Source organism: Pteropus vampyrus, unplaced genomic scaffold, assembly GCF_000151845.1.
Source record: "Pteropus vampyrus isolate Shadow unplaced genomic scaffold, Pvam_2.0 Scaffold97, whole genome shotgun sequence".
NCBI classification, from domain to species: domain Eukaryota; kingdom Metazoa; phylum Chordata; class Mammalia; order Chiroptera; family Pteropodidae; genus Pteropus; species Pteropus vampyrus.
In genome coordinates, this window is record NW_011888878.1 from 5367816 (window position 1) to 5394658 (window position 26843).

A 26843-nucleotide genomic window follows, 5' to 3' on the forward strand; every position below is an offset into this window, starting at 1 on the left:
TACTTTTTTCGTCTCTGAAGCTTCCATCTGGGTTGCGGGGAGGTTCCGGCCACTGTGGCCAGCCTACACTTACTCTGCCTTGTGAAGAGCTGACAGAAATTGAACAAATAAAAAGCCAATGAATGATTTTTTTCTCATATCTGACTCTTCAATATGTGCAAGACTAAAGAGGGTACTAATAGACCGAAACTTGTTATTTCTTTTTTTAAAAACTTTTTTAAAAATTACAATATAATTGACATATAACATTTATTATATCTTGAAGAGGTTCCTGCTACAAAAGAAAAAGGTGAATGAAGTGCTATGGAAAGAAGGCTGGGGACGAAAGGGAGAGAAGAGCTAAATTAGGAATCAAGAGACATCTATCTATGACTCCTCACTCCTGAGGCTTTAGCTATGAGGCCTTTTCTAAGCTAGAGGCCTTGTCCCCAGGAGGGGCCATCTTTGGGCCAAGGACTTCATCTTCATGTGGGACACCTGGGGCAGGGGCCTGATCCACATAAAAAGACCCTGTCTGGGCTAGAGGCCTTGTCCTCCGGAGTCGAGGTCTCCTCTTGGGTGGGGTCTTCTCTAGAGTCAGAATTTCCTCTGGGCTAGGAGCCTTATCCGGAGAAGGGATCTTCTGTGGGCTGGTAGTCTTGCCCAGAGTAAGAATTTTATTCATAGAGGCTTTTGCTCCGCTGCTCCACTCCTTCTGACTGGTTGTAGAGTGTTGCCGGGAAGCCTGGGTTCTGGATCGCTTTCTGTAAGGGTGGCCTGGACCCCCACTGAGGAGGCTGCCATTGGAGCCAGAGTCTCAGGAGGGGCGGTTTCTGACTGTCTCCACCAGGTATCCAAAATGGCTTGGCTTTGCTGTGCTCAGTGGGGGCTGTCATCAGCTTCTTGACTGTAGGGTGGACTGTTTTAGTCATCATCTTTTTTGGTTCCTCAATAGGAGCTGTTTCTTGAGATACCACTTGTCGTGGGGCCAGTTTCTTGTTTGGGGGTGGTGGGAGCACAAAGTTGTCTGGGAAAACTCTTCTTCCTTGAGAATATCCTTCCCACCAGCCCATATCTTCTGTGGTCTTTCCTCAGGTAGTCTGGAGAGCTGTCATAGGTCAGGCTGCTCAACTCTTTTGTCACTTCCACAATATCCCAAGCTTGCAACTTTAGCTCATCCACCTACTCTGGGTTGTAACTGAAGTTCACTTTTAATCATCTTTGGGGGCCCCAAGATTTTGTGGAGTGACCTGGGTGGGGAAACATGAGTGAGGCCGCTCAAGCCTGGTGCCCCAGTCCACTGAGCTCCCACACATGTTTTTGTACCTGAGTTGTTTAATAAAATCATACAAATCCTTTCATTTTCACTAGTTTGCACTGACCTTTACTTAACCTTGCCACCATAATAAAGAACAATGGAAAGAACATAGACTTGGGGATTATATCTTAGGTTCATAGCCCTGGATTCCAGAGATCCAGATTCTGCAGAGGCTGAAAAGCAAAAACCAGGTATAGGGCAGTGAATTTCTTTGGGACTTAATACTGTCCAAGTATTTATTATGGAATTGAACTTTCCTGTGAAAATTTTCAACTCTCATTTCTCTGTGAAAATCTACTAATCGCTGGGATTCATATTGCTCAAAGTAAGGACATTATTATACTAATGTGAATTTAGGGGATAGGGGAAGCTAAGATGTGTTAAAAGATAATCTGAGGTACATTAAAATGTTCAAGAGTTCATTTGAGTATACATCCATTCAAACTGGGGCAGCGCCAAACCAAAAGTGGTTAGGAGCACTCCACTGATAGGAGCTAGGTGAGAAGCTTTTATAAATGTGGAATTAAACAAGGAAATTATTTGATTGGCTATAGCTTAAGAGGTTGCCTTATATGGGAAAGCCTAAACTGGCTGCTTGCAATAGGCTGTTCTTAAGCTTCATTTTCTTAGATTCCAGCACATAGACTCTGGTTGAGGTATGGTTTGCTTGTGTAGTCTACCAAAGCATTAGAATCGTCTCAGTCTGCCTCATTTAATAACTTTAATAGGTGGATTTATCGAAAATAGAATGGGGGGGGTAGTTTAATGCATTGTGTGGCTTTCAAGTAAAACTAATTACAGCCCTGTTCTAGCTCATTTTAGAAGCACTGGGGGGGACAAAATATGAAACTCTCATCTTACCTGTTTCAGAGAGAAATAAACATCAGGAGAGAGGCCAAGTGAATGAAGCAATGGGATTTTCCTCTAGCCCAGGGCCTGGATTTGACTTATATATTTTCTGTTAAGCCCAGGGGTTGAGAGAGAACTAAAACTGAGAGGGTGAGGCTCCTAGGAGTGAGGAAGAGAAACTCTCAGTACCTTTCCTCATCCTGGGAAAGTTTCCTTTCTCCATTCTCTGAGCCTACAATCTCTTCTGTTCTCTCCAAGAACAAAGCACCCTCAAATGATTGATTAGATACTGGAACACAGTCTATGGATTCTAACTGGCCACATTACCAGTGGGTGGGATTACTATGCTACGTAAGGTTACCTGGCCTGGGAGGCTCCTCTCCAAGTTTTTCCTTCCATGGGCTGAACGGGCAAGCTGAGGCAGGAAATAGTCACTACAATAGGCTGGGCCATCCTGTTTTTCTCTTTGCTTTTTCTCAACTGCATGTTGCATCTTGCAGTAAGAACCTTTGAATCAGTGGCCAGTAGGTGTTAAGACTGAGATTAAGAGACAATCAAGAGTTCTTCTTCTGGCCTTGTGCCTAAGTTTTAGGTTCAAGCCCAACTTCGTTAGAGAACCTGGCATTAAGGGTTATGATCACCAGTTAATTAAACAGTGTCTTAATTTTTAGTTGATATTCCTTGTTGAGTGACTATCTCATTTAGAAATCTCATAAAGAACAGTCATTTTTGACAGTACAGGATTTGGGAAATGTGGGAACCATAACTGTTAGGGTGACCAACTGTCCTGGTTTGCCTGTGACTGAGGAGTTTCCTGGGGTATAAAACTTTGAGTGCTAAAACCTGGAAAGTCCCTGACAAGCCAAGATGAGTTGATCATCCTAACTGAAATGCATCTTAAGGCCATTTAAATTTAATTCCTACTGTTCGTGCATCCTTGGATATATAATGAACACTCTCTGTACCTTAAATCCCTCATCTGTAGAAGTTTTTACAAATATTAAATTAGACTAAATTAAATTTCCTAGCACATTTTCTGGTCCTTAGTAGATAACAAACTGATCTGTGTTTCTATTTTATTTTCTTAATTTTATTGGTACAGCAAAATGGAAAATCATATTCAGAGAAAACAACACAAACTAGGAGGAATCGAAATACTTTTCTGGGTGAAAGAATTGCAGAGGCTCCCAGAGCCCCTTTCCTCTCTCAGCTTCCCACCCTAAGGTTAAACAGCATCGGGATTTGGATAGTGCAATGGTGAATGTATTCCCCTCCTGGAGTAAACCAGGGGTCACAAATTCAAATGACTGAAGGAGGCCATGCAGGGAAACTCAATGAGTGAAATGGGATGAATGGAACTTTTGGCAAACTGATGGAAAGTGGAGGCAGCAACCACTCAGCCTTAATGGACTGTGGTCACATGGGAAGGAAAATCCAGCATACCATACCTTAACAGTTTTTTCTAGAGAAATCATGTGTATAATTTTTTAAAATGACGAATATACTTATTTAAATATACTGACATCAAATTTAAGACTTTAAAAAACAGTGAATGAATCAATCAAAACATTTCATGGGCCTTTAATCCTCTCACTGAGTTGCTTCATTGCATAAGAGAGTGAAATCAGATGTCATAATAAGACAACTAAAGAAAGTTTATTCTACCCAGGTGGAGTAATCATCATTATTAAAAGAAATCAAAGTAATTAAATGATGACAAAAATAAAAAAGGTTCAGAATTTGGGTTATCTTGTAAATCTAACAAGTCTAAATCTGTGGGGTTGCAAAATTATAAAGGTAGAACCTGCTAGCAAAGCTTCATGAAATGCTTGCAAGCATTAGCTGACAGATTTCAAAACAGTTTAAATATTAGTCATCACACATATGCCTGCCAAAGAGAGTAGTGTTAAAAGAACATCTGCAGCTCACATAAATACCCCCTGCTGAGTTAAACCCAGAGAGGAAATCAACTTCAAAAGTTGCGGAAGGCAAAGAAGCTGAAACAGCAGAGTTTTATATTAAGTGGTTGGTAGACTTTCTCTGGATGAAGCTGCTATTGAGGAGGTAGTTAGCTCCCAAAGTATGACATGCTCGACCTCTAGGTTTTGGTGATAAGAACTTTTGAGGGGTATTTCTACTCAATGAATCACTTATACTGTATAAATAGAATATTTATTCTTTCCACTAGATGATTAACCCTCCTGAGTTATAATAATTTCATTAAATGATGGAAAACCTCACTTAACCCTGGGATGTATCTAATTACAGTATTGGACCAATAAGGCAAACAAATCATAACAATTGCTAAGAAAACAGCAGAGCCTATAGTATTATTATCTTGAACTTTTTCAAAAAGCATAAAAATGTGATTCAAATCGAACAACCTGCCAAATGGGAGACGATCTGCAGAATCATCATTGTTTAGGTCTGAGCCCTATGATTCTGGAGCCTTCATTGCTGCTGCCATCTATTCCTCAGTGAACCACACTGTTTTGCCACAGGACACAGGAGGTTTGACATTGGCTGCAGATTTCTGTGAATCCTGATTATCTGGGCCAGAAGCACAACAGAGAGAAATACAAGCTTGATATTACTGAGGATAGCTGTACAGTTTCTTTCTTCAAAGATATGTGTTTAGTTTCTTTCTTCCTTTCTTTCTTTATTTTTTTATTTTTATTTTTTTTTGACTTAACATATCCAAACAGTACAGCTGTAGAGATGGGGACAGAATTTTCTTTTTGTCTTTTGCTTGTGTGTGTGTGTGTGTGTGTGTGTGTGTGTGTGTGTGTGTGTAAAGAAAAATAACTGATTCAGAGTTTAAATGCTGCTCTTGTGACTACCTGTCATATAAAGCCAAACAAAGATAGTCATACACTAAATTATTTCTTCTCGACTTAAAAAAAAAATCCCTGTGAAAACAAACCAGAGCTATCAATCCCCATCACAATGGTAGGTTTTGGTTGACGCGAAAAAATCTTGCATGTGAGTGAGGTTATGATTTAGGCATTGGCTTTTTGAACTTAGAAAATGTTGCCGATATAAGATGATCTGTTTTATCATTAATATGCAATTCACTAGTTATGCAGCTAAAAGAGACTTATTGAAACAGTAAGATCAGGACCCAAGACCTCAGAATCATTTCTTGGAGGTTTGTCCCATGTGAAAGATAATTTCGTACAGTAAATCATTTTAAGACATTAAGAGTCCATGATGAAACCACACTCTGGAGTTTGAAAAGAGACGGGGCTGCTTTAAGAGAGAAACAGGAAGTTGTAACTAGAAGCCATCTGAATACTAAGCCAAAGCAGAATGCTCATGAAGTAGCAATTTAAGTGGCAGTGTTATTCTGAAATCCTCAGGCAGCCAGATTGTTTTAGGCAAATCTTGATAAAATATCCTTTTTCCAGGCTTTTATCGAAGGAATCCTAAGAAGACTGGTGAATGGAGAGACAGCAAACGCTCATGTCAGAGAAGGACGGGTATCAGTTTCAACATGAGGGAGCAGTGGAGCTGCTTGTCTTTAATTTTTTGCTCATCCTTACCATTTTGACAATCTGGTTATTTAAAAATCATCGATTTCGCTTCTTGCATGAGACCGGTGGAGCTATGGTGTACGGTGAGTGCAGAAATTGCAAGATTCATGTGAAACTTGTTGCTTGGGCATAATTAGAGACTTGTGTTCAGATGGCAAAGTATCGAAACTGGAGAAAATGTGCTGATTGAAAAGTCATTCGCTTGATGAAAGGTGCTGCAGCATAATGAATGCTCATCTTTTTCCAGATGAACTGCTGAAATTTGCCTTGTGAAATTTGTCCTATCACAAGCGTAAAAGCCACAGTCATGTTCTCAGGCAGCAAATAAGGCGAGTCTGTTGACAGATGCTGGTCCATTGTCATGTGAGGAGTCAAACCGGAGAGAGCTGTTTGTGTTGGTAATGATAGTGGGAAGCGATGGCTCTGCAGTCACAGAGCAGCCTCTATAACAGGTGGTGCTGATAGGCATTAGAAAGTTCTAGGAATAACACCACAAAAATATCTGAAGTAAATCCTCTTAAGTCATCTAGTTTTCAGGAAGAAAACTTGCAGAAACGTACCCCATGCCTCCTACTGGAATAATTGTATCCAAATCCATTTTAATTTAGGAACAATGTTTTATTCTTTTCTAATATACAGGTTTCTTTATACAATACTTTTTATTTCTTAGCCCGATTTCAGACTTTCTAATTTTTATCATTGTCATTGTTTGTATTATGGGGGTGGGCAGAGGTGTGAAAATGCATTTGTTTAACATCTTAAACTCTAAAGTAAGGCTCTTTCTGTATAATTTACCACGTCATTTCTTCCAGAAAGTTTAATAAAATGTGAGAGATTATCCAGGCCGTACCCTCATCTTTTAAAGTAAGCAAGACACCAGTAATTTTAAAATTTATTATTTATTGATGAAATAGTTCACTTTACCACTTTTATCTCAGCTTGATAATGGATAGGAACTTTGAACACAATAAAAACGGATGAGGCATTCCTATAATTCATACCAAAGAATATACTTTTACTGTATTTCGCTTCTTTCATTTTGGAAGTCCTGAAGGCTCTTATACCCTTGAGGTTCAGAGAACAAGATCAATGCACATTTTATATGCTAACCATATGATGTCCTGACAATAATAATTTATAGTTATGATTAGAGACCATAAGAAATCCTATGCCTTAACTGGATCCCACTGTGAGACACAGGCTGGGAGACGAAAGTTTCAGGCTAAGCAGTGTAATCCCTTTTCAGGAGACTGAAGTGCTGATCCGTTCAGAGCACAGAGTTAAATTCCTTTGTATTGAGGGTCTTAAATCACACAACAAAACTCTCACTTGAAGGGGAAAAATTACAATCAAGTTGAAGAAACACAGGTAAACAGAAAGAAAGTGATGTCAGATATAAAGCCCTAGGCTCTAGTCACTTGCCCCTCATCTTTTCTTGACTTGGCTAATAAATAATCAACGAAGAATTGCTGGGTCATAAGGTAGATCCATTTGTAATTTTTTGACGCACCTCTGTACTGTTTTCTCTAGTGGCTGCACCAATTCGCAATCCTACCATTGAGGGAACCACTTCATAAATTATACAAATGTCTAAGCACTGTGCTGTATACCTGAAACTAATGAAGATAATATTGAATGTCAACCATAATTGAAAATAAATTCTAAAAATTAATTTATAAAAATAATTTTAAAAATAAAGAGAACTATTTATATCAACTTAAAAAATAAATATTTCTTCAGACCAAAAAAATAATAGTTAATGAGGATATGGAATGTAATCTGAGAAGCAGAACCAATGTAATTCTCGGCATTAAGTTAAAGGACTATATATGGTTTAGCAAAACAACACAGATTTTGCTTATTTATTTTTTATTTTATTATTTATTTATTTATTTATTTATTAAATTTTTTTTATGGTGGCATTGGTTAATGAAATCCAGTAAGTTTCAGAAGTACAATTCAACAGTAAGGCAAATATGTACATTGTGTTATGCATGCACTGCCCATAGTTAGATTTCTTTCTGTCACTACATGTTTGATCCTTTTATCCCATCTACCTCCCCATTTATAACCACTAATCTATTGCCCATGTCCATGAGTCTCTGCTTGTTTGTCCTGTTCGTTTGAAAACAATGCAGACTTTAAAATTACAAATATTTATTAGAGGGAAAGATTTCTTCACAACCCTGAATTCAATTGTACTGTGACTCATTTATTTATGATGGAGATACTGTTTTGTAAAACTTTTAATTAAATTTGGTGACCTATGAAAATTAAAACATAATTTGTACTCATAACATAAATGTAACTTTTATTTTGAACCTAAAAATGTTCAGATTACCTTTAATCCTCAAAAACTTCATGAAATACTTTTAAGTTGTGGTAGAAATCATAAAATGTTATCCCATTGCACAGTAGCTGAGATAGCATTTCCTCAATTGATATTCTTAGGCTGTTTAGGCTTAAGTTTTATGAGAGCAGGATTAAGTTGAGGTGTCTGATTTCTCTTCTTTCATGAATTTTTTATATTAAAGTTATTGAAAACCAGTTCTGAAACAGTGCAGTATAAAAAGATTATACAAATTATGAAGATATGCATTTATATATATTACTATTCCACTACTAGAATTTTTATTATTCTTGAGTTACCTTGAACTATACCAACCAATAAAAAGACTTTTATTTTAGTGTTGTTTAATTTTTTTTTTAATTGACACAGAATTATAATTGTTGGAATTTAAGGGGATCTTAGAGGTTATCTTCTCCAGCCCTCTCATTATATGGAGAAAGAAACTAAATCTCAGAGAAGTGAAATAACTTGCCCAAAACTGAATAGCCACTCACAGCAAGGTCCATGTGCTTTTACTCATCCACATGTATAATAAGTTCATGTTCACCTTAATAGAGCTCTCACTTACAGTCTCTGAAAATAGTCCATATGGATGGCATTAGTGACACCTCATATTTCTTCTTCAGGGATGATCTAAATGTTATATATGAAATGTTTATTAGGTACTTCCTGTCAATGATGTAATAAAATAGTCTGAAGTTACAACAGAGAAACAAATGAGACATTCTAATAAACACTTTTAAGTTTTAAGGGACAAGGAGATGCCAAGTGAATAAATTGCTTGGTGGATATAAACAAATTTGAAATTAATAGATTGGGAAGTAGCCTTAGAGAGCATAAGTCTAACGTCCTCATTTCAAAGGCATGAAAACAAAGACTTAGAGAGTAAAAATTACATAATTAGTTAGCTGCTGAGCTAGGATTCAACCTCCATCTCTAAGAGATGATAAAGGTATTTTAAAATAAGTCAATTCTCTCAATAATCATCCTGAAGAGAGGATGTACCTGTGAAATCCAGTTGCATCCTTATATTGTTTATGCTTTCGGGTTTAGTCAGATAGATTCTATTTTCTAAGAAGTTCAAGAGTGAAATTTCAGAATAAAACTATATAGAACTCTTCTTTATTAGAATGTGGAACTCACGGTTCTTGCCAAAGTCCTGCAAGGGTCATGGTTATAATCAATGGGGAAGAAAAGAAACAAACCTATGGTTAAAATTTAAACATTTAAATTTTTTTCATAAAGGAAATGAACATTTGAGAATAAACTGTACCTCAGTCATCTTCATCCTACAGTTATATATATATACTTGTAATGAAACATCTTCTAAGATTTTTGTAGTAGCACATCTAATGCTTATCAATGAATTTGGCTATCAGTTCCTCTATTGAACTGACTACTGCTCTTGTGCTCATCAACTTTTGGTATAATGGGTTATTTTCCTCTGTACTGACAGCCATGAGTATTTTTCTAAAACACCAAATCTCCTATAATACTTCAACCCAGTCTGCCATCTGTCTTTCTACTGGTATTCCATTGACATATTGCAAATATTCTTTAGAAGACATAGTAGATGTTGATGCATTTTATCAGTATACCAAGGAATCCAATTAAAACATTCTAGGGAGCAGGGACTTAGGATATGAGCAGTTAAAGTAACATGAAATAACACGTGATCAAACAGAACATTTAACTGCTCCTTTATTCATAGTTAGAAACAATTTCCAAGTTGTTAACCTTAAAATAAGTGCATTGTTTGGTTGAACTCTGGTTTTTGGAGCTAAATCTGCTACTCCAAATACAAGTGATTCACTATATACAAAACAGCTTTTCTCTTGGTACTAAGGGTCACAGGATGCTTTTAAAATTAGTGGCAGCATTATAACAATATTTTTGCCTTACTAGAAACAGTAATGGGTAATTGCATCTCATGACATTCTATGCTCTCATTATTTCAAAACTGAAAGATTAGAATCCATAACTGGTTTAAAATATAAGCCACAGTAATATTCATTTAAATTGGACTAAAAGCTTAAATGACTGTTAATGGTCAAAATATTGACTGATAGCAGCTGGTGCACTTAGTACTGCTCACTTAAGACCCTATATCCCTGCTCTTGTTCATAAAAGAAAAATTGCTTATTGTTTCCTGATAGCATTAAAATTTTCATTACACATAACTGGGGACGTTCATAATGCCATGTACTCAAGTGTTGAGATCTGAGCTTAGGGACAGAACAATTTAGAAGTCTACCTTTTAGAAGTCTACCTTTGATTTCATGGCCTTACAATATATAGCACAGCCTCTGAATTCATGTGGAAATTTTGCTAACTGTTTAGTGGGCAGAAGTGAAATTTTTAGTGCCAAAGTTCAGATTTTTTTTTTAATTCGAATTCATTAAACTATCAAATTATGTCTGATCCTCTGAGTATACTTACCAGTTTAATATGGCCAATTTAGTTCACTCAACAGCATGTTTTTCAAAATTTAAAGAAAATATAATTACACAGTGAATCACCAAGGTTTTAAAGTTATCTTCTTTTTAAAAAAATCACATGGCATCAATTTTTCCTAGCACTGCTTAGAGATTCCTCAGAATAAAATTGGGTTGTTGGACATGGTGTGGCTCCACCCTACTGATGCATCTAGCGCTACCTCCTTGACTGCCAGGCCCATAAGACAAACTGGCCCTTATTGCCACTTCCCATCCTTCCACCTGCTTGGAAGTTCCTTCCCAAGGAGGCCTTTTACTTGTTTGTGTGTGGCAGGCTTTACTGAGAAAGCATTGGATTCTCTCTTGGGTATTTGGGTTTCCAAATCCTGATGATTTTTTTTTTTTTTTAGGTAGCTAGATGCATTTCTTTCACCAAGTGACTTAACCTCTGGCCTTACTCTTATCATCTCTAAAATGAGGAAGAAAGGAAATAGATATCAATAGGCTCCCTTTCAGCTGCAAAAGTGTTTCAAAATTCAAGCCAAGACTGACTTTAGCCATCAAGCATCTCTCAGCTACTCCAACCCAAACCAGTAGCTTTCTTTCCAGAACCCTATCAGAATATAATGATATCCAGTCCTTTCTCCCAAACAAGATTTTAGTGTTATTTTACCACTCTTAGTGCTTCTGGTCCTGCTGTGATTCTCAGTGTTCAGTAAATCCCGTTGAATTTCTCCCAGAAAGGAGAGAAGAGCAAGTTATACCATCAGAACAGTGATGAGTGGCTATGTATTCAGAGGTTTGTGGATGCCTGTCATGTGAAAATCAGAGTGGCTCTGGTTTAATTTGAAGGGCTCTTCAGGAAAAATCATTAGGGTTAAGAGCCTGGTGAACTAAACTTGCTCTCCCCTTTGGCATAAAAAGATTGATTTTAAGTGCTTCAGAGATCAGGGCAAAGTTTTCCATGCTGTAAAGTGTTAGCCAAAGAAAAGTTGGAAAATGTGGAAAAATCAAAGGTATATTACTCTCCGTAGGTTTTTAGAAGTTAATTTTAAGAAAATAACCTCCTATGTATTCTGCTGTGCTTCTAAGTCCCTAAAGACCTTCAGGGGCAGCCCTTCAAGCAAATGACTGTGGAGCCTCAAAGGATCCCCTCTGAGTTCTAAGGGCTGATGGCAGCACATCAAGGAAATGAATTTTGATTCAAACTATTTACAGAGATAACATATATAGTCTAAATTGAATTCAAATTATATCGTTAGTGAAGTGGAGACATGAAAAATTGACATTTGTTAAACATCCCTCACAATAACCATTTTTTAGAGGGGGAAACTGAGACACTAAAAAATTAAGTAACTTCCCCAAGGTGATATATTTCTAAATGTCCCAGCTGGGATTCAAACTTTGGCAGTTTGGCTTCATGTGGCTGCTGGATATCACAACTATTGGTGCATTTATGTGTGCATGTGTGTGTAAATAATGAAACTGACATTCAGAGACATAAAGTAACTTGCCGGTAACCTATAGAGATGAGCTTCAAAACCAGGACCGTAAAACTCATGTTCTTTCACCTATATCATGCATCAGCCATACTAGAGTTGCTGTTACTTAATAAATGTCTATTTTGTGTCAGGTGATGTTATCTTCAGAAATTTACAGAAGAAAGATAGAGACTGAAATATCTAACTGTATAAATTATTGTAAATCCTCACTACATCCATGTAAAGTAGTCATGATGATCATTAGTTTGCGTGTAGATAGAGAAACTCAGAAAATTACAGGTTGGCCAAGACTGCACAGAATAATTGGCAAGAACATCATTTTTGAAAACTAATGCTCTCGAATTTTGGCCACAGTTGTCTTCCCATCGATGTCTGCTCTTGATATGTAACTTTCTCTCACAAACTCAGGGTTAGGGAAAGGCTGGGGAGAGGAAGTGGAAGGTTAAGTTTTTCTTTTGCCTTGAGGCCTCAGAAACATTATACTATCCATAACAAAAAGCTCAGCATGAGAAAGACAGTGGGAGCACATCCATGTCGTAGCTGGTTTGAAATGTTCCAGGAAGAATGATGAGGCTGAGCTGAGAACACCTGCCCTAGCATCAAGGAAAGAAGTGTTGCCAGTCCATAGTCATTCTGGTTTTAAATACCTGTGTTTGTCAGAATGGTTGTGGTAGTTACCATAAATAGTTTGAGAATGGACTGTGTCTTATTCATGTGGATCATGCAATATAGGCTTCCATTATACGTTAGTTTAATTGAATTGAATTTTTGGAGGAGACCAAAGGTAAAATCATTAATGACACCTCTGGGCTCTTCAAGTTCTATGAAACATATGTGTATAAGCTTGAGATGAAACGGATTTTGATGGAGTTTCATGACTGGCATGGTACTCACATTGGTAAGAACTCTTGTCTTATAGACAGTATTTCTCATAGTGTTGCCCCTGGACCAGCAGCATCAGTATCACCTGAGAACTTGTTAGAAATGAAAATATATGGACCAGGCCTACTGAATCAGAAACTTTGGTGGGGTCTAGCAATCTGCATTTTAACAACCTTTCCAGAGGGTTCTGATGCACCAAAGTTTAAGTACTTCACTATGAAAATAAAATTGAAGATGCAGTTTTCAGTTTTGTCTCCTTTATTTTTTCCCATCTTTTCTCTTTTTCACGCTATTACCCTCCTGTGATGAAGAGGGGATTTGGGAGACAATCTTTATTGGGCAGTTCCTCCCTCTTGCACTATTTACAATACTTTGTAATGTTTCCACCTCTGGTTTGAGAAAAGATAGATTTTTGTGTAAATATTATAAAGTAAGAAATCATTTTGTTTAGTCAGTATGTGCCTAGTTAGAGATCTCTATATATTTCTTTTGTCACTCTCTTAACATTATTGCAAGGAGTCGTGTTAGCTAAGTACAAGTTGGTGACTGAGATAATTTCTAAAGAAAAGTTATTTACAATGCTATGATAGAAATCCCAGACTTTTGTGAAATGTGTGTTGCTGTGTATGTGTATGTGTGTGTGTGTTTGTGTTTGTGTCATTGAGTGTGCTATATCTGTATATGTGTATCTGTATGTGCATGTGTGTGTTGTCTGATATGAAGCAAGGATGGAGCAAACATTGGATGCCCCACAATGGTGAAAAATCTGGTGGTTGGGACTTTCTGTCATTTCCTATATGTGTCTGTCCTATGAAAAAATAAACTGTGAATGAAGTATCCCAAGGTGGAAAAACTTTGTGAATTGCTTTCTAATTTGGAATACTATGGGATACTCTTGCTGACAGCTGCCCCAAGTCTGTTCTGAAGTCCTCATGGGACCTTTTCTTCACCAAAACAAGTTGATAGTGAGCCAGAGCAAAGCAATAAATTGTGTCCTTTTAGCAACACCCACACTTTCCTTTAGTCTTGTGAATTTAGAAGGTTGGTGGGAGGGCAGAGAAAGGAGAAAAGCCCTAAATAACCAGATTGCACTGCATATTTTTACTTTCTGTTCCTGACTAATCTCAGGGTAAAACTAAAATGCTAAAAGAAAAAATGTTAGCAAAGGCATTTAGCATTTGAAATTCAAACCCGTATCATCTCTCTAAATTAGTATAAGATGCGGGAAGTGGATAAATATCAAGTAAAAAGTTAAAAATTATGAAGATGCAACTTAAAGTCTTATATTTGTGAAGACTATCTTACAGACAGTTATATGGTGTCCACTGATTCAGCTTTCTTAGAATATTTGTCACACTCTTTCCTTCCTCATTCCCACATTTGAATTCCTAGTTCATGTTTTGTTTTGTTTTTTCAATCTGAATGACTGAAATAACATCACAGATTCTCTGCTTTAAAGAGTACCCTGCTGTAAAAGTTCTGATAATGGTAAAGAACACTTTTCCTCAGGCTTTATTTTATTCCTGTCATCTTAAAATTCCTCTACTCTAATTTCTTTGCTAAATCCTTTCTTATGTAAATAGAAATGACTTCCAATGTTAACATTCTCTCCATGTCCTCACTGTATCTCAATTCTCTTTTTCCCCTCAGATAATTGTCTCCAAATGCAGTTTCCTCTGCTCCAAAACAGAGCTCACTCAGTTTCCACAAGACCTTCTTGCCAATCATCTCTCCCTCGTGAACATCCTCTGTTCCTCAGCTGCACAGGGGTCCTTGATCTCAGCTGCCTTGTCAGTCACCGCAAATCTTTGACATGCCTGATTAGCTCTTTGTTCATGAATTTTTGTGTACGTCTCTCTAGAAAGTCCGTGCCCTGTTCTCTACCTGGCGAACTCTTACTCATTCCTCTGAGAAGACTTCCCTAACACTTTGGGAGGTGAAGTTAGTTGTTTTCGCCTTTAGGGCTCCTTAGGACTTCGTACATTCACTTTATATATATTTATATAATCTTTATATTTGTTAGGATGCATTCAGCTGCTATTAAGAGAAACCCTGACTGAAAAAGACAAGAAATAAGAACACTTCTTATCTTCCATAACCGGAAATCCAGAGAAGAGTAATAATCTTCAGGGCTGGTTGATTCAGCAGCCTGCTCTTATCATGAAGGACCCAGGTTTTTTCCTTTTCTCGGCTCTGCTATTCTCAATGCTGACTTCAACATCAGGTTGGCAGCGAGATGAGTATGACAGTTCCTGGTGTCCTAACCAGGCCCAGCAACATCCTGAGGAAGGAGTCATGTCTCCTCTGTCTCTCTCAAAGAGTTTTAAAGAAGCTCCCTAGCCATTTTCCTTGACCTGAATAAGATCACATGCTGTTCCAGAACCAATTATCAACAAAGTAAATGGGAATATGCTTGGAGCTGAAAATGAGTTTCACTTACCATAAGCTTATGTTGAGGGATGGATAGCTGACCAAATCTGAGCTTTGTTGGGGAAAAGGAAGGATGGATGCTGGGTAGGAAATCAACAGTGTCTGATATACTTATGAAGTTAAAATATAATATCATATAGCTTAATGATTTATTTTCTTGTTTTGGTATAGGAGAGTGCCTCATTTATCTAGCTTTTACTTGGAAGCCACTCAATGCATAGAGAGTGAAAGAACCAAAAAACTCAGTTCTATAATCATATATTAACCACATTTGCTTTCACCTCTTAAATTCTCTCCAATGTCATGTAGCATTTAAATATATAACTGCGTAATAGTCTGATTGGTAAATGTATACAATTGGACTTGTTGCACTGTGCAACTCCAGAAGAGCACAGCTCCTACAGAAAAAGAATCTGAAGGGAGCCTGCTGGAGTGTGGCAGTGTGTGTGATGGTGACTGAGCACAGTCATGATTTCAAACATAGCCAAAGAGATTTTAACACCTTGTGTTTAAAAACTGTCCCAAAACATTTCATTGTGTATAATCATTAGATATTTAAGTAAATCAGCATTCATATTCCCCTCAGAAAAGCCCCTTTAGAAAAATACTTGTGTATCATGTAGAATGTCTGTCAATAAGATACAGGGGAATTGGTTATGAACTACGGCTAAATATAAGAAGAGATTTAGGAAGCATTTGTTATACCTTATTCTTACTGGAAATCAGGATCACAGGACTGAGCAAGAGGAAAAGGGCTGGTAGGATTAGAATATTTTAATATTTTAGGATCAAGGCCATATTTTTATAACTCCCACAGTCCTAGAGCAATTCTTTGTGTGTCTGTGGCATGAAAGCATAAGGAAAGAGAGAAGTAGTGGGATTTTCTTGTATTTTCAATGTGGCGATGAAGTGAGAGCCAGTCTAGAAAGACAAGGCTCATATTTCTCGATGCTTCTCACTTAGAGTGCTGTGAGGCTCTTTTGTCCTTCCTCCTTTTCTCCTTTCCTCTCCCACAAACATCACCATGTCACTGCACATCAGGTATCTGCTAAAAGAGTTCTATTGCAAGCTATGCAAGGACAGGGACATCACAGCATTGGATGTGGTGTTCCTTACATGTGACATTTTAAAATGTTGGTCACTGACTACATAAACTCAGAAGATTCCTTTTTTCTTGACTCTAGGGGAGTTTGTGGACTTGGAGAAAGTTGTATTATAATTCTGCCTTAAGTATTTGGCTTTTCTAGAGGAAAAAGAGAGAGATGAAGGACAGCATAGACTCTGCCCTACACAATTTTATTGTCTAGCGGGAGAGACAAAGCCACATAGTCTGCAAAGCAATGCTAAACAGTATATCTTTATAAAATTGGGACAATAAGGCATGTGGTTCAAACTGTGAGTTCTGTAAGAACTTAAAGATGAGGGAGCTCAGTGAGTACAGGCTGTATCAGATCATGGGTCTCCACGGATAGGACTTGAGATATAGTTTATAGGATGGGGAGTGCTTTAGGAATGAGATCTATTGTCCAAGGTCCACCCTGGAGCTAAATGCTGTTGGGGAGAGATCAGAGTTCACTAGAGAGCAGGTTCAGACTTTTGCTACTCCCACTGCCCAGATGCCCAGACTTGTAAGGATACATTTGGACTAGAGTTTCAGCCTGAAGAAAGTGATACCACCAGTTGGCAAAGCAGCAGAACCCAGCGAAGTGTCATGCTTGTGAGGATAAAGCCTGGGACCAGGGCTGTTTATACATGTGTAGAGTGGCATTACTTTGCTGGAACAGATTTTTTTTATTTTCTTCTGAGCAGGTAGGTTCATGATTCATGATTTCCAAACAAAAGTGGTGGTTTGTGTGCATAAGCCATGGCAGCCAGTCTCCTCTTTCCTTCTGGGCACAAGTGACTGGTGCTTTCTTTATCCCATAGTTTTGTGTGGGCATAAAAACAATTCTGTTTCATTAGCATATTCTTTCTACTAGCAATCTTACTTTGTCACCTGCTCCCATACAATACTGTGCTAGAGTGGGTTAACCACCCCCCTCCCCCAAATTTCATGTTTTTGGCATCATATGGTAAAGCACTGAGTGGACAGGTGGCTGTCAAAAATATTATGAGGCTCTATGGGTAGATGTTTAGCCTCTAACATTAAGGATTTGCCAGTTGCTGCTATCGCAGTGGAGGTGGACAAATGGGAGCGTGTATTTATTAAACAAGTGCACTTGCCCCACTGGCCCTTACACACTGCCGAGATGATGAGTTCTCTTAACCCTTAAAGTTGGGAAGAAGCAGGGCCAGAGTGTTTTGTCTAATGTGTTAATTTGGGTCTTCTGAGAAGCAGACACTGGAAAGAGATTAGTTGTGCAAAAGATTAATTGGGGTAAACCCTTTTAAGGGAAAATGGGAGGGAGACTGAAGATGCTGGGACAGCTGTCAGACTTTGGTACAGCTCCAACCCCTATGGAAAGAGGGAAGGAAGAAGGCTGGGTGAGAGAAGGTTTAGGCTGTGGTGCAATTCTAAGAAAGGTTTGTCAAGGCTGATTGAGTATCCTTGAGCCATTGTAGCCCTTCAGGATACCTTCTCATTGTTAGTACACCTGCTGTCATTGTTAGTACACCTGCTGTCATGTCTGTGGCTGGCCTCAGCATGAATTTGGCCATGGATTCCAGAGCACAGAAGCTGAGACCATAATCACCTGCACTTCTCATAGTGAGAAATCTGAAAGTTTCATTTTTGTGGCCATTATATCAGGTCACCTCTGGCAGCAAGCAGCTTACTTCATTTCCTCCAGTGTACCTTTTCTTGAAGGCTGGGACCAGACCTGGGGCAGAGGTCCAGGCAGTGTCATTTAGATTTTGAGATCTTGTATGAATTTAACCATAGGGGCCCAGGTACTAGGCATTCATTATTATGACAAATACTTGTTTTCTCTGCTTGGGAAAAAAACAGTGGACACTTCATGTTTACTTTTTGTTGTTGAATTGAAAGCATATTGAAAAAATAAGTGGCTCACCCTCTGGTCATTTTGAATAGTATTAATACAGGTTCTTTATACTCAGTGCCCATATAGACATTATCTTATGCTTCCCTTCTTTATATTGCACTTGTGTAAAAAGCAGAGGACATAGTATCATTTATGATACCTGCTAAATAATTTTTAGAAAATGGATCCTTCATAGGCAAAGAGTATTGGAAAAGTGATGTTCTTATGCAGTTACCCTACACCACTTGCAGTGTAGATAATGTGTCTTCCCTTCTCCCTCCTGACTAGTTTTTTTTTGTAGCCATTTGAAACTGCACATGGAAGGCTGACGACTATTCTATGACGGATCAAGCACTCATGGTGGTTACCTATCCATCACTTATTTTCTCTTGCTAACAAAGGTTGTAACACAATACTTCTCACTATTATGGAGGAGTGGGCTAAATACTGAAGAATAAGTAAGGTAAAAATATTCTTGAAAGAAATATGTTTTCATTCTCGCCTCTCATGCTAATTTGTTCTCCACAGTGTTGCCCAAGTGATAGTTCTTACATAAAAATCTGATTGTTTTACTCTCCTGCCTAAAGTCTTTCAGTAGTTCTACATTGCCATTGATTTAAAAATAAAAACGTCTTAGCATGGCATAGGAGCCTCTTTATGACGTGGCCCCTGCCTATGGTCTGTAGTCTAGAGTTTCTCTCTCTCTTGCTTTCGCTCTCACTCTCTCTCCCTCCATTTCTTCTCTTACACCACTACTTACTGACTCTCTAAATTCACCAGATTTCTTAGGTCCCTCTGTGTTTATGTATTATATTAGTTAGGTTATCTTAGTGACTGTTAACACAGAAACACTAACATTTCAGTGACTATACAACAAAAGTTGTCTTTTCACTCACATAATAGTCCAGTGCAGGGTCTTTCTGGCTGGTGGATGGCTTTCCCCCGCCTGATGTCTCAGGGCAGGATCCTTCGTGTCCTCCTCATCCATCTGATAAATGGGAAAAGAGAAGGGAGAAAACTTACCTGCTTCTTAAATATTGTGTCCCAGGAGTGGCGCATATCACTTTTCCTTAAATTCCATTGTTGAGAACCCAACCAGATGCAGACAACCAAGAAACACAATCTCTGGCTGAGTAGTCACTTTCCAGAAGCTATTCTACACATTGGCAAACATAATCCTGGGGAACTTTTATCTGTCTCTGCTGTTACTCATGTGCCACCACCCACATGTGCAGCCTGGATCCCAACTCATTCCCTGATTCAGCTCATCTGAACAAACCTTATGAGACCTTTTAGGATTCATCTAAAGCTTTGCACCATTCAAAAGGCTTTAGAGTGTCTCCCCTCTATACTCATATAACACAGAATGCTTACCAGCTGTCATAGCACATATTACATCGTATTATAATTGTTTGCTTATGGGTCTTTATTTTATAAACTTGAGCTCCTGTAGGACTGGGACTATATTTTTATTTTACATCTATAAATGTCTGGCAAAAAATATGCAAATAACAAATATTTTATTAAGTAAATGAAAGGTTATTGGCTTCACAAGAGAGTGGTAAAACCTCCAACATTTGATGTTTTAAAGAACAGATTTTATCTTCAGATTGGATTTATCGTAAAACATATAAGTTGAGGAATGTATAGGCCTCTGAAGTTTCTTTTCTTTTGTTAATAAATCCATAATATTAAAAGAGTTCACAGTTATCAGATTACCGTGAGCATCCTAACAGTGTTTATAAACTTAAAAGTCAAGGATTATTACTTGGGTTCACCTCTTCACTAAAAGGAATGTTATAATATTATAATACATTTAGGTATGGATAAGCTGAAAACTGATTCAAAATTGTTTGAAGAATTTAAAGAATGTATTATGTCACATAGCAAAAAGTTTAGAATTAGGGTAGCTTCAGAATAAGTTGATCCAATGGTTCAGTGAACTCATCCAGGACCTGGATTCTGTCTGTAGCTCAGTCCTACCACCCTCAACATATTGACTGTGTTTTTGAACTAGATCCACTTGAGGTCACAGATACCTGCCAGCAGAAAATGAAGAAATGTGTTGCCTTGGTCGTGTCCTGAGGGAAAGAATGAGAACACCTTTCACTCAACCATTGTAGATAAATGATTACCTTTAGTCTGATGGGACTATCAGATATATGCTGATCTGTGGACTTTCCCCAGGGGAATTCCATCTCTGAACTGATAGATTACTCAGCATCTGTCACAGAGTAAAGGTTTTCTTGAAGCTTTTGTGTGGATAGAAGAGATTGGTAGCTCTTCTCTCCAAAATTTATGGGTCCATTAGGAGGAAAACAAGAGGAGAATATATGCACTAATGTCCATCACGAAAATTTAAACAATACAATCTATTGAACTAATGTCTGTAAAAGAGTGAACAATTTTCTAAACTAGGCAATGACCCAATTCTTTCCTCTGCCACTTCTACAAATTCCAAATCGCATGTTTAAAAGTATCCAATAGTGAACATTTTACATTGTGTTCCTCTAGTGAAATTATTTATCCTTTGTTTTAGGTCTCATAATGGGATTAATCTTAAGATATGCTACAGCACCAACTGATGTAGAAAGTGGAGCTGTTTATGATTGTGGAAAACTGACCTTCAGTCCATCAACTCTACTGATTAATATCACTGACCAAGTTTATGAATATAAATACAAGAGAGAAATAAGCCAGCACAACATCAATCCTCACCAAGGCAATGCTATACTTGAAAAGGTAAGGATTCTATCTGGTCATATACTTTTGTTTTCCAATATAAGTAATTGCATCATATATGAGCCACTATGTGCAATATAGTCACGCACATATATGTGCTCTTTTTCAACACCATACTTTTGGGGCGATTTTGTTGACTAAGGGGTTAATACTTTGATATACTCTTATTGTAAGCCCAGTTATCTGTAGTTTTTACTAGAAATTGGAAAAGAATGCTTTTTCATATAATTCTTTTGCAAGCCATAGTTATATTAGGTAAAAATATATGGTTCAACTGACTCTGACTTTCACAATACTGATTCAACTTTTCACATGTGTGTTTTAAGTATCACTTTATATATATTATCAGCTGGGTACTGGGTTCAAATTTTCCTTAAGTCAAAAGGAAAATGTAGGGATGGGGATAATGAAAAAATCTACACTTGCAAACTTTGATCTAGGATGCCTAGCTTTTGGCTACCAGCACAAAACTTTGTTGTTTATAAATACACTGGCAATAGATCAGTCTCAATAAATCTTGACTTCATCAGTTTAGTTAGGGGAACTTTAGGTAGAAAAAAGAAAAATTGTGAAGTGACTCATCTTTAAAAATGGTTTTATTATTGCAAATTTGTTAACTGCTTCAAGTATTGGAAGAAAAACTTCCTTCTACTCTTAGGACTCTGGGTCAGAAAACAGGTGAGGTTGCCTTTTGTGGTGCCCTGTGTGTTATGGATCAGTCTTTGGAATAAGTGAATTTGTGTTTAACAATACAAGTATGTTCTAAGAACCAGTGTTTCACATGACTTATTCCAGATCCTTTTAGATCAGAGCTGAAAATGTTCTTAATATTATGGAAGTATATTTTATTACTTTTATCCTATATGGATTTAGTTCTCTTTTAATATACACCTTTTTTTTTTTTTCCATTTTGAGAGCTTTGGGGCAGGAGGAGAGATACTTGGTCTGCCATTTTTCCTCATTAAAGATGAGTAACTTTTTTTTCCCACATTATCTTCCACTAACATACTTCTGGAATAACTTCCTTCTAGTGCTTGGTGAGACTTCAGGAAAGTCAAACTAATCATAATATTAGCCTAAATTAAACTTAGAAAAGTAAATTAAAGCACACAAAAAGAAAATTAAATAATGTATTTCTGAAATAAATAAGAGCAACTTATATCCTGTTTTGAATGATCTCCTCCATGTGATTTTTTCTGTTCACATGAATAATAGAAAATCATGTATCTTGAAATACTCAATTTTTAAAAATGAACTTAGCAACATGGGATTTTAAATAAAACATACTCTTCAGTTTTACCTTTGGTTTAATACCTAGACGAAAATTAAGTATTTCCCCCTTACTCTTTAACCCATTTTTATAATCATTTCTAAGTAGCACTTTTCTTCAAATAGGTTGACCCCAAAAGATGCTGATGATTATCTCTGCTACTATAGTAATTTTGTTCTCTAATAGGATTGCCAACAAACACCTGATCAGAAATTTTGTTTCTATATTATTAACATATTGATTCCTTTACCAGCAGCCAAACTCCAGTGTTTGCTTTTGAAAAATTAAAGCAAGAGATGAAGAAGGTGTATAAGTGGCTAAGGCCCTCTTGTTTTTTTTTCATCAGGTAGATTATGAGTTCTAAACAGAAAATGTTTAATTGACCTTGAATGGCATGTGTATTTTCTAGATTAACTTCTAAATCATTTGACTCATTAAGTCACAATTAGCATTTGTTTTTCCAGACATCCAAGGTTGGCAATGGGTGACTCAATACCCAGAGTACATCTTGCCCTCATTTCTGGTGGGGAAAGCAGCGTCCACTGGTACACTTACCATATTAGGTGACTTTAAGTGGAAACGATCTTGTTTACGAATTATCAGAGCATACCTTAGTGAACAGTTGTTGCTTATGTACCAATGTTAGGGAATTCTAGTGAGTGTTTGAAAATGAAAAACCCATAGTTTATCTTCCTTATGGGAAACCTCCACTGAATGCAGTTATTCTTATCAATCAATCAATCAATCAATCAATCTGTGTCAGATGCAAAAGGTTTCTAAAAAAGAGTCCATTCATTGGAAGGCTTATAGGGAGGTAAAAAGGAGTAACGGGACAATTAGGACCAGACAGATCTGCCATACATACTTAGCAAGTTTCTTGAATTTCTTAATCTCCAACTTTCTTATTTGTAAAGTGGAGAGATTAGAACTATTTTTTAGGATTGTTCTAATGTTTAAATGAGATGATGCATACAAAGTGCCTGGCTACCATTTGGCTCTTTACATTTCACTGCCATCACTGCCTCTACTACTACTACACTACCACTTTTAATGTCGCTGCCAGTACCCCGGCTGGCCACTGCAGTCTCTCTAACAACAATGCTGCTACTGCTGCTGCTGCTGCTGGTAATATGTGACTGTTTAATATATGCCAGGGATTAAGCAAATGCGTTTGCTTTTTAATTTATTTAACATCTGTTGGGGAAGATAAAACCAATGTATAATATATGCCTTTATATAATTTAGTTCTAAATTATATCATATGAACTATGAGGACTATAAAACTTTATAGATTAGTTATCACAGATACTTGAGCCTGTTAGGGAGCCTTCTTGCAAGAGGTGGTACTTGAAGTGTAGATATGTCTGCATAAGTAGTAGGAATTGAGTTCAGAATGGTCACTGGGCAGGATGTATTGGAAGGTGACTCTGTGGGGTATGGTTATCTGAGTGAGAAGGGAAGTGGGCTTTACAGACTTGTTGGATCAACAGAACCTGCTTAATAAGTAAAAACAGTGTGAATAGAAGAATCTAAGATTTGAAAGTGTTAGATGTGGCCAAGAGAATATGACAATCCCAGGATAGGGGAAAGAGAGAGAAAGAAGATTTGAGTATAAGAATGGGTGAAAATGGCCCTAGATCTGTATATAGAGATCATCTAATTTAGAACAAGAAAGAGACCTGACCTCATTAAGCTGAACCCTATCGTTTCGTAGATAAGTGAAACAAGAACTTAAGCACTAAAATTGATTTAAGTCAGTGGTTCTCAAATATGTCTGCAGTTTAGAGTCACTTGAAGCCTCAAAAAATCCTGATGCTTGTGTTCCACCCCTGGAGTTTGTGATTTTACTGGTTTAGGGTATGGCCTGATCCTTGGAATTTTTAGAAGATCACCAAGTGATTCTAACGGGCCGGCAAGTTTGAGACCATTGATTTAAGTCCTATGTTGTGTTCAGGTGAATATGGTGAAAAGAGAAATGTCACTTTTGTGCTTCTTTCCCTCACCTCCACTGCTATAGATTTACCAGCCGCTTTTACACACAAAGCACTCTCACGTCAGGACCTCTACACATGTCATTCTTTTTGTCTAAAATGATCTACTTTCTGCTTTTCAGATATCAGTGTCCTTCTTATTTCTAGAATCTTGGCTTGAAATGTCATCTCTTCAAATTTCTCTCACACAGTAGTGTCTCTCTCTCTCTCTCTCTCTCTCTCTCTCTCTCTCCTTTTCTCTCTCTCTCTCTCTCTTTTTCTCTCTCTCTCTCCTTTTTCCTCTCCTTCTGTTTTGTTTCAAAGTACCTAGCACCATCTAAAATTATATTTGTATTTTCTTGCTTGTTAATTGTCACTCTCATGTTGTTTATTGCCTACTGGACAATAAACTTCACAAAGGCAGGGACCATGTCTTTTCATTGACCATTGTATCCTCGAAGTCTATCACAGTACCTGGTGCATATTGCTGCTAAATAAACACTATATGAATGAATGAATGAATGAATGAATGAATAGCTTTGAAAACTTGTTAGAACATATACAACTAGAGTATTTGGAAATTATCATCTGGGAATTGGTAGAATTTTAGTGTCCTAGATGCTTAATTCTTGAAGAAACTAGGGTATTACCTAATCTTAGGTAATACATACAGATAATACATTTATATCTAGAGAAATTATATGTTGGATCCAGGGTCCCACTACTGGTCAGAGGCAGAATTGAGACCTATAGCACTTTACCCAGTGTTCTGAGTGATTTATTGTACCCCACACCACTGGACAGGCTCCCAAATGGCCCTGTGGACAGAGAAGGACAGAGTATCTCGGGTTGAGGCCTGGGGAATCTCATAGTGAGATAGATAGAAGAAGGCAAGGACCAGTGCTGAAAGAGAGGTTGGTTGTTGTGCAAGAAGAGGTCCAGCACATTGGAGTCACAGCAGCCATTGGTGCAGCCCCACTGAGTCCTTTTTCTTAGAGTACAGATTAAAGAGACTATTTGGCCTTTGTTTCTAAAAATTAGAAACAATTAGGATGAGGAAATGATTTTTGCTTTCAGAAGAATGTAATTTAAAGGCTTGAATGTAATTCCTAACTTCAGGACTTGGAAAAGTTGGAATGAATTTCTGTGCATGTAATCATCTTTTGGAAGATTTGTAAGAGCACATGTATTTCTGGGAGTTAGGTACTGATATGCTAGGAAATAGCACCAGGCTTGATGATTCCCTGAGTTCCTTCCAAAGAGAAGGTATGAAACTGGTACATATGAAAACTGTTGATATTGATATAAACGGCAATGTACTGTGCTTTTATGGCATGTGTAAACATACAGAAATTTCAGGAAATATTATATGCCTAGCTTGTTTTGTTTATGCTCAATATAGATCAAAGTATAAAAAAGAAAAAAACTGATTTCATTTAAAGATTAAAGAACACAGTATTTTCCTATACTTTACAACCAGCAGATGATCGCAAAACAACCTTCTGAGAGACTAAAAGTAGACCATGTTGATTTGTATTTATCCAGTCAATGTTTCCAACACCATTTGTCAAAACGTTCTGTGGATGTAAGGTATCCTTAACTACTTTTAACTGAATGGGACCTATATTCTATTACATGATAGCTTTATAAACATTAATTTGTTATATAGTATTTAGGAATATCAAAATGTCTACTAAGCATTTCTGAATTTCATATCAATAGGAGGTTTAAAACTTACCTTTGAAGTCAGATGATAAAATAACTTTCTCCATTATTCATTTATTTTTTCGATACTAATGAACTGAGCATTTCCCATCAGTTTCAATTCTGAAATAAGGAGTGGTTTTGAGGAGTTTATTAGTAAATCAGGACACAGCAATGAATAAATGAATAAATATACCACAAGGCAGGTATCAAAGGAGTGGGCCAAGTACCACAGGCACTCAGAGGAGACAATATGATTTTTTGTCAGGGTGATGGGGAATATTTCAAAAAAGCATAGTTGATTGCCCCTGGTGGTGGTTATACATGTGGTGTGTGGAGGCAGGAGAGACATTCTAAGCAGAGGAAAAAGTATTATGTGAAGGTGGAATATGGGGTAGAGAATATTGCAAGAAAGAAAAACATTTTCAACTGGTTAAAGTATAGAAGACCAATGAAATATAGGGCTGGAAATAAGAGCAGAGCTTAATTATGGAAGCCCTTGAATGCCAGATTGAGTAATGCTCACACTTTTTGTATTCAGTGAAAGAGTGTAATATTGACAAAAAGTGAAAGGGTATTTAGGCTGGTAGGTACATGGTAGAGAGTAAAAGTAGGAGACAGATGAGGACTAAGCTTGTATAGTAACCAAGGGGCAGATGGAAGAGAAGCCAGGAAGAAAGTTGCTGTAGAGTTTGAACCAATTGGGCCAAGGAGGAAGAGAGAACAGCTTAACTCTGCTGTCCTGGTCTTGTGGGTTCACAGAAGGTGAAGAGGCAGAAATGGGCAAGTTAGAAGTTAGGGGAAGGAGCTGGTTTGTAGGAGAAAATCACAAGTATGGTTTAAAACTGATGAATGAATGAATCTCTCATCATTAATTTATTTATCATTGACAACACAT

The 26843-nt window shown here is 37.4% G+C and overlaps 1 protein-coding gene and 1 pseudogene across 1 annotated transcript in view; one reads left to right on the plus strand and one right to left on the minus strand.

Annotated features, from left to right (window-relative positions):
- Positions 1–394: 394 nt before the first annotated feature.
- Positions 395–2639, minus strand: LOC111742573 (annotated as a pseudogene).
- Positions 2640–5449: 2810 nt separating this feature from the next.
- The window catches only part of SLC9A9 (solute carrier family 9 member A9), a 514150-nt gene continuing 492756 nt past the window's right edge, over positions 5450–26843 (plus strand). Inside the window, exons 1-2 of the mRNA XM_011364440.2 lie at positions 5450–5762; positions 20799–21001. Of these exons, the coding sequence (XP_011362742.1) occupies positions 5588–5762; positions 20799–21001 (378 nt within the window). The 5' untranslated portion in view covers positions 5450–5587. The remainder of the gene's footprint in view (positions 5763–20798; positions 21002–26843) is intronic.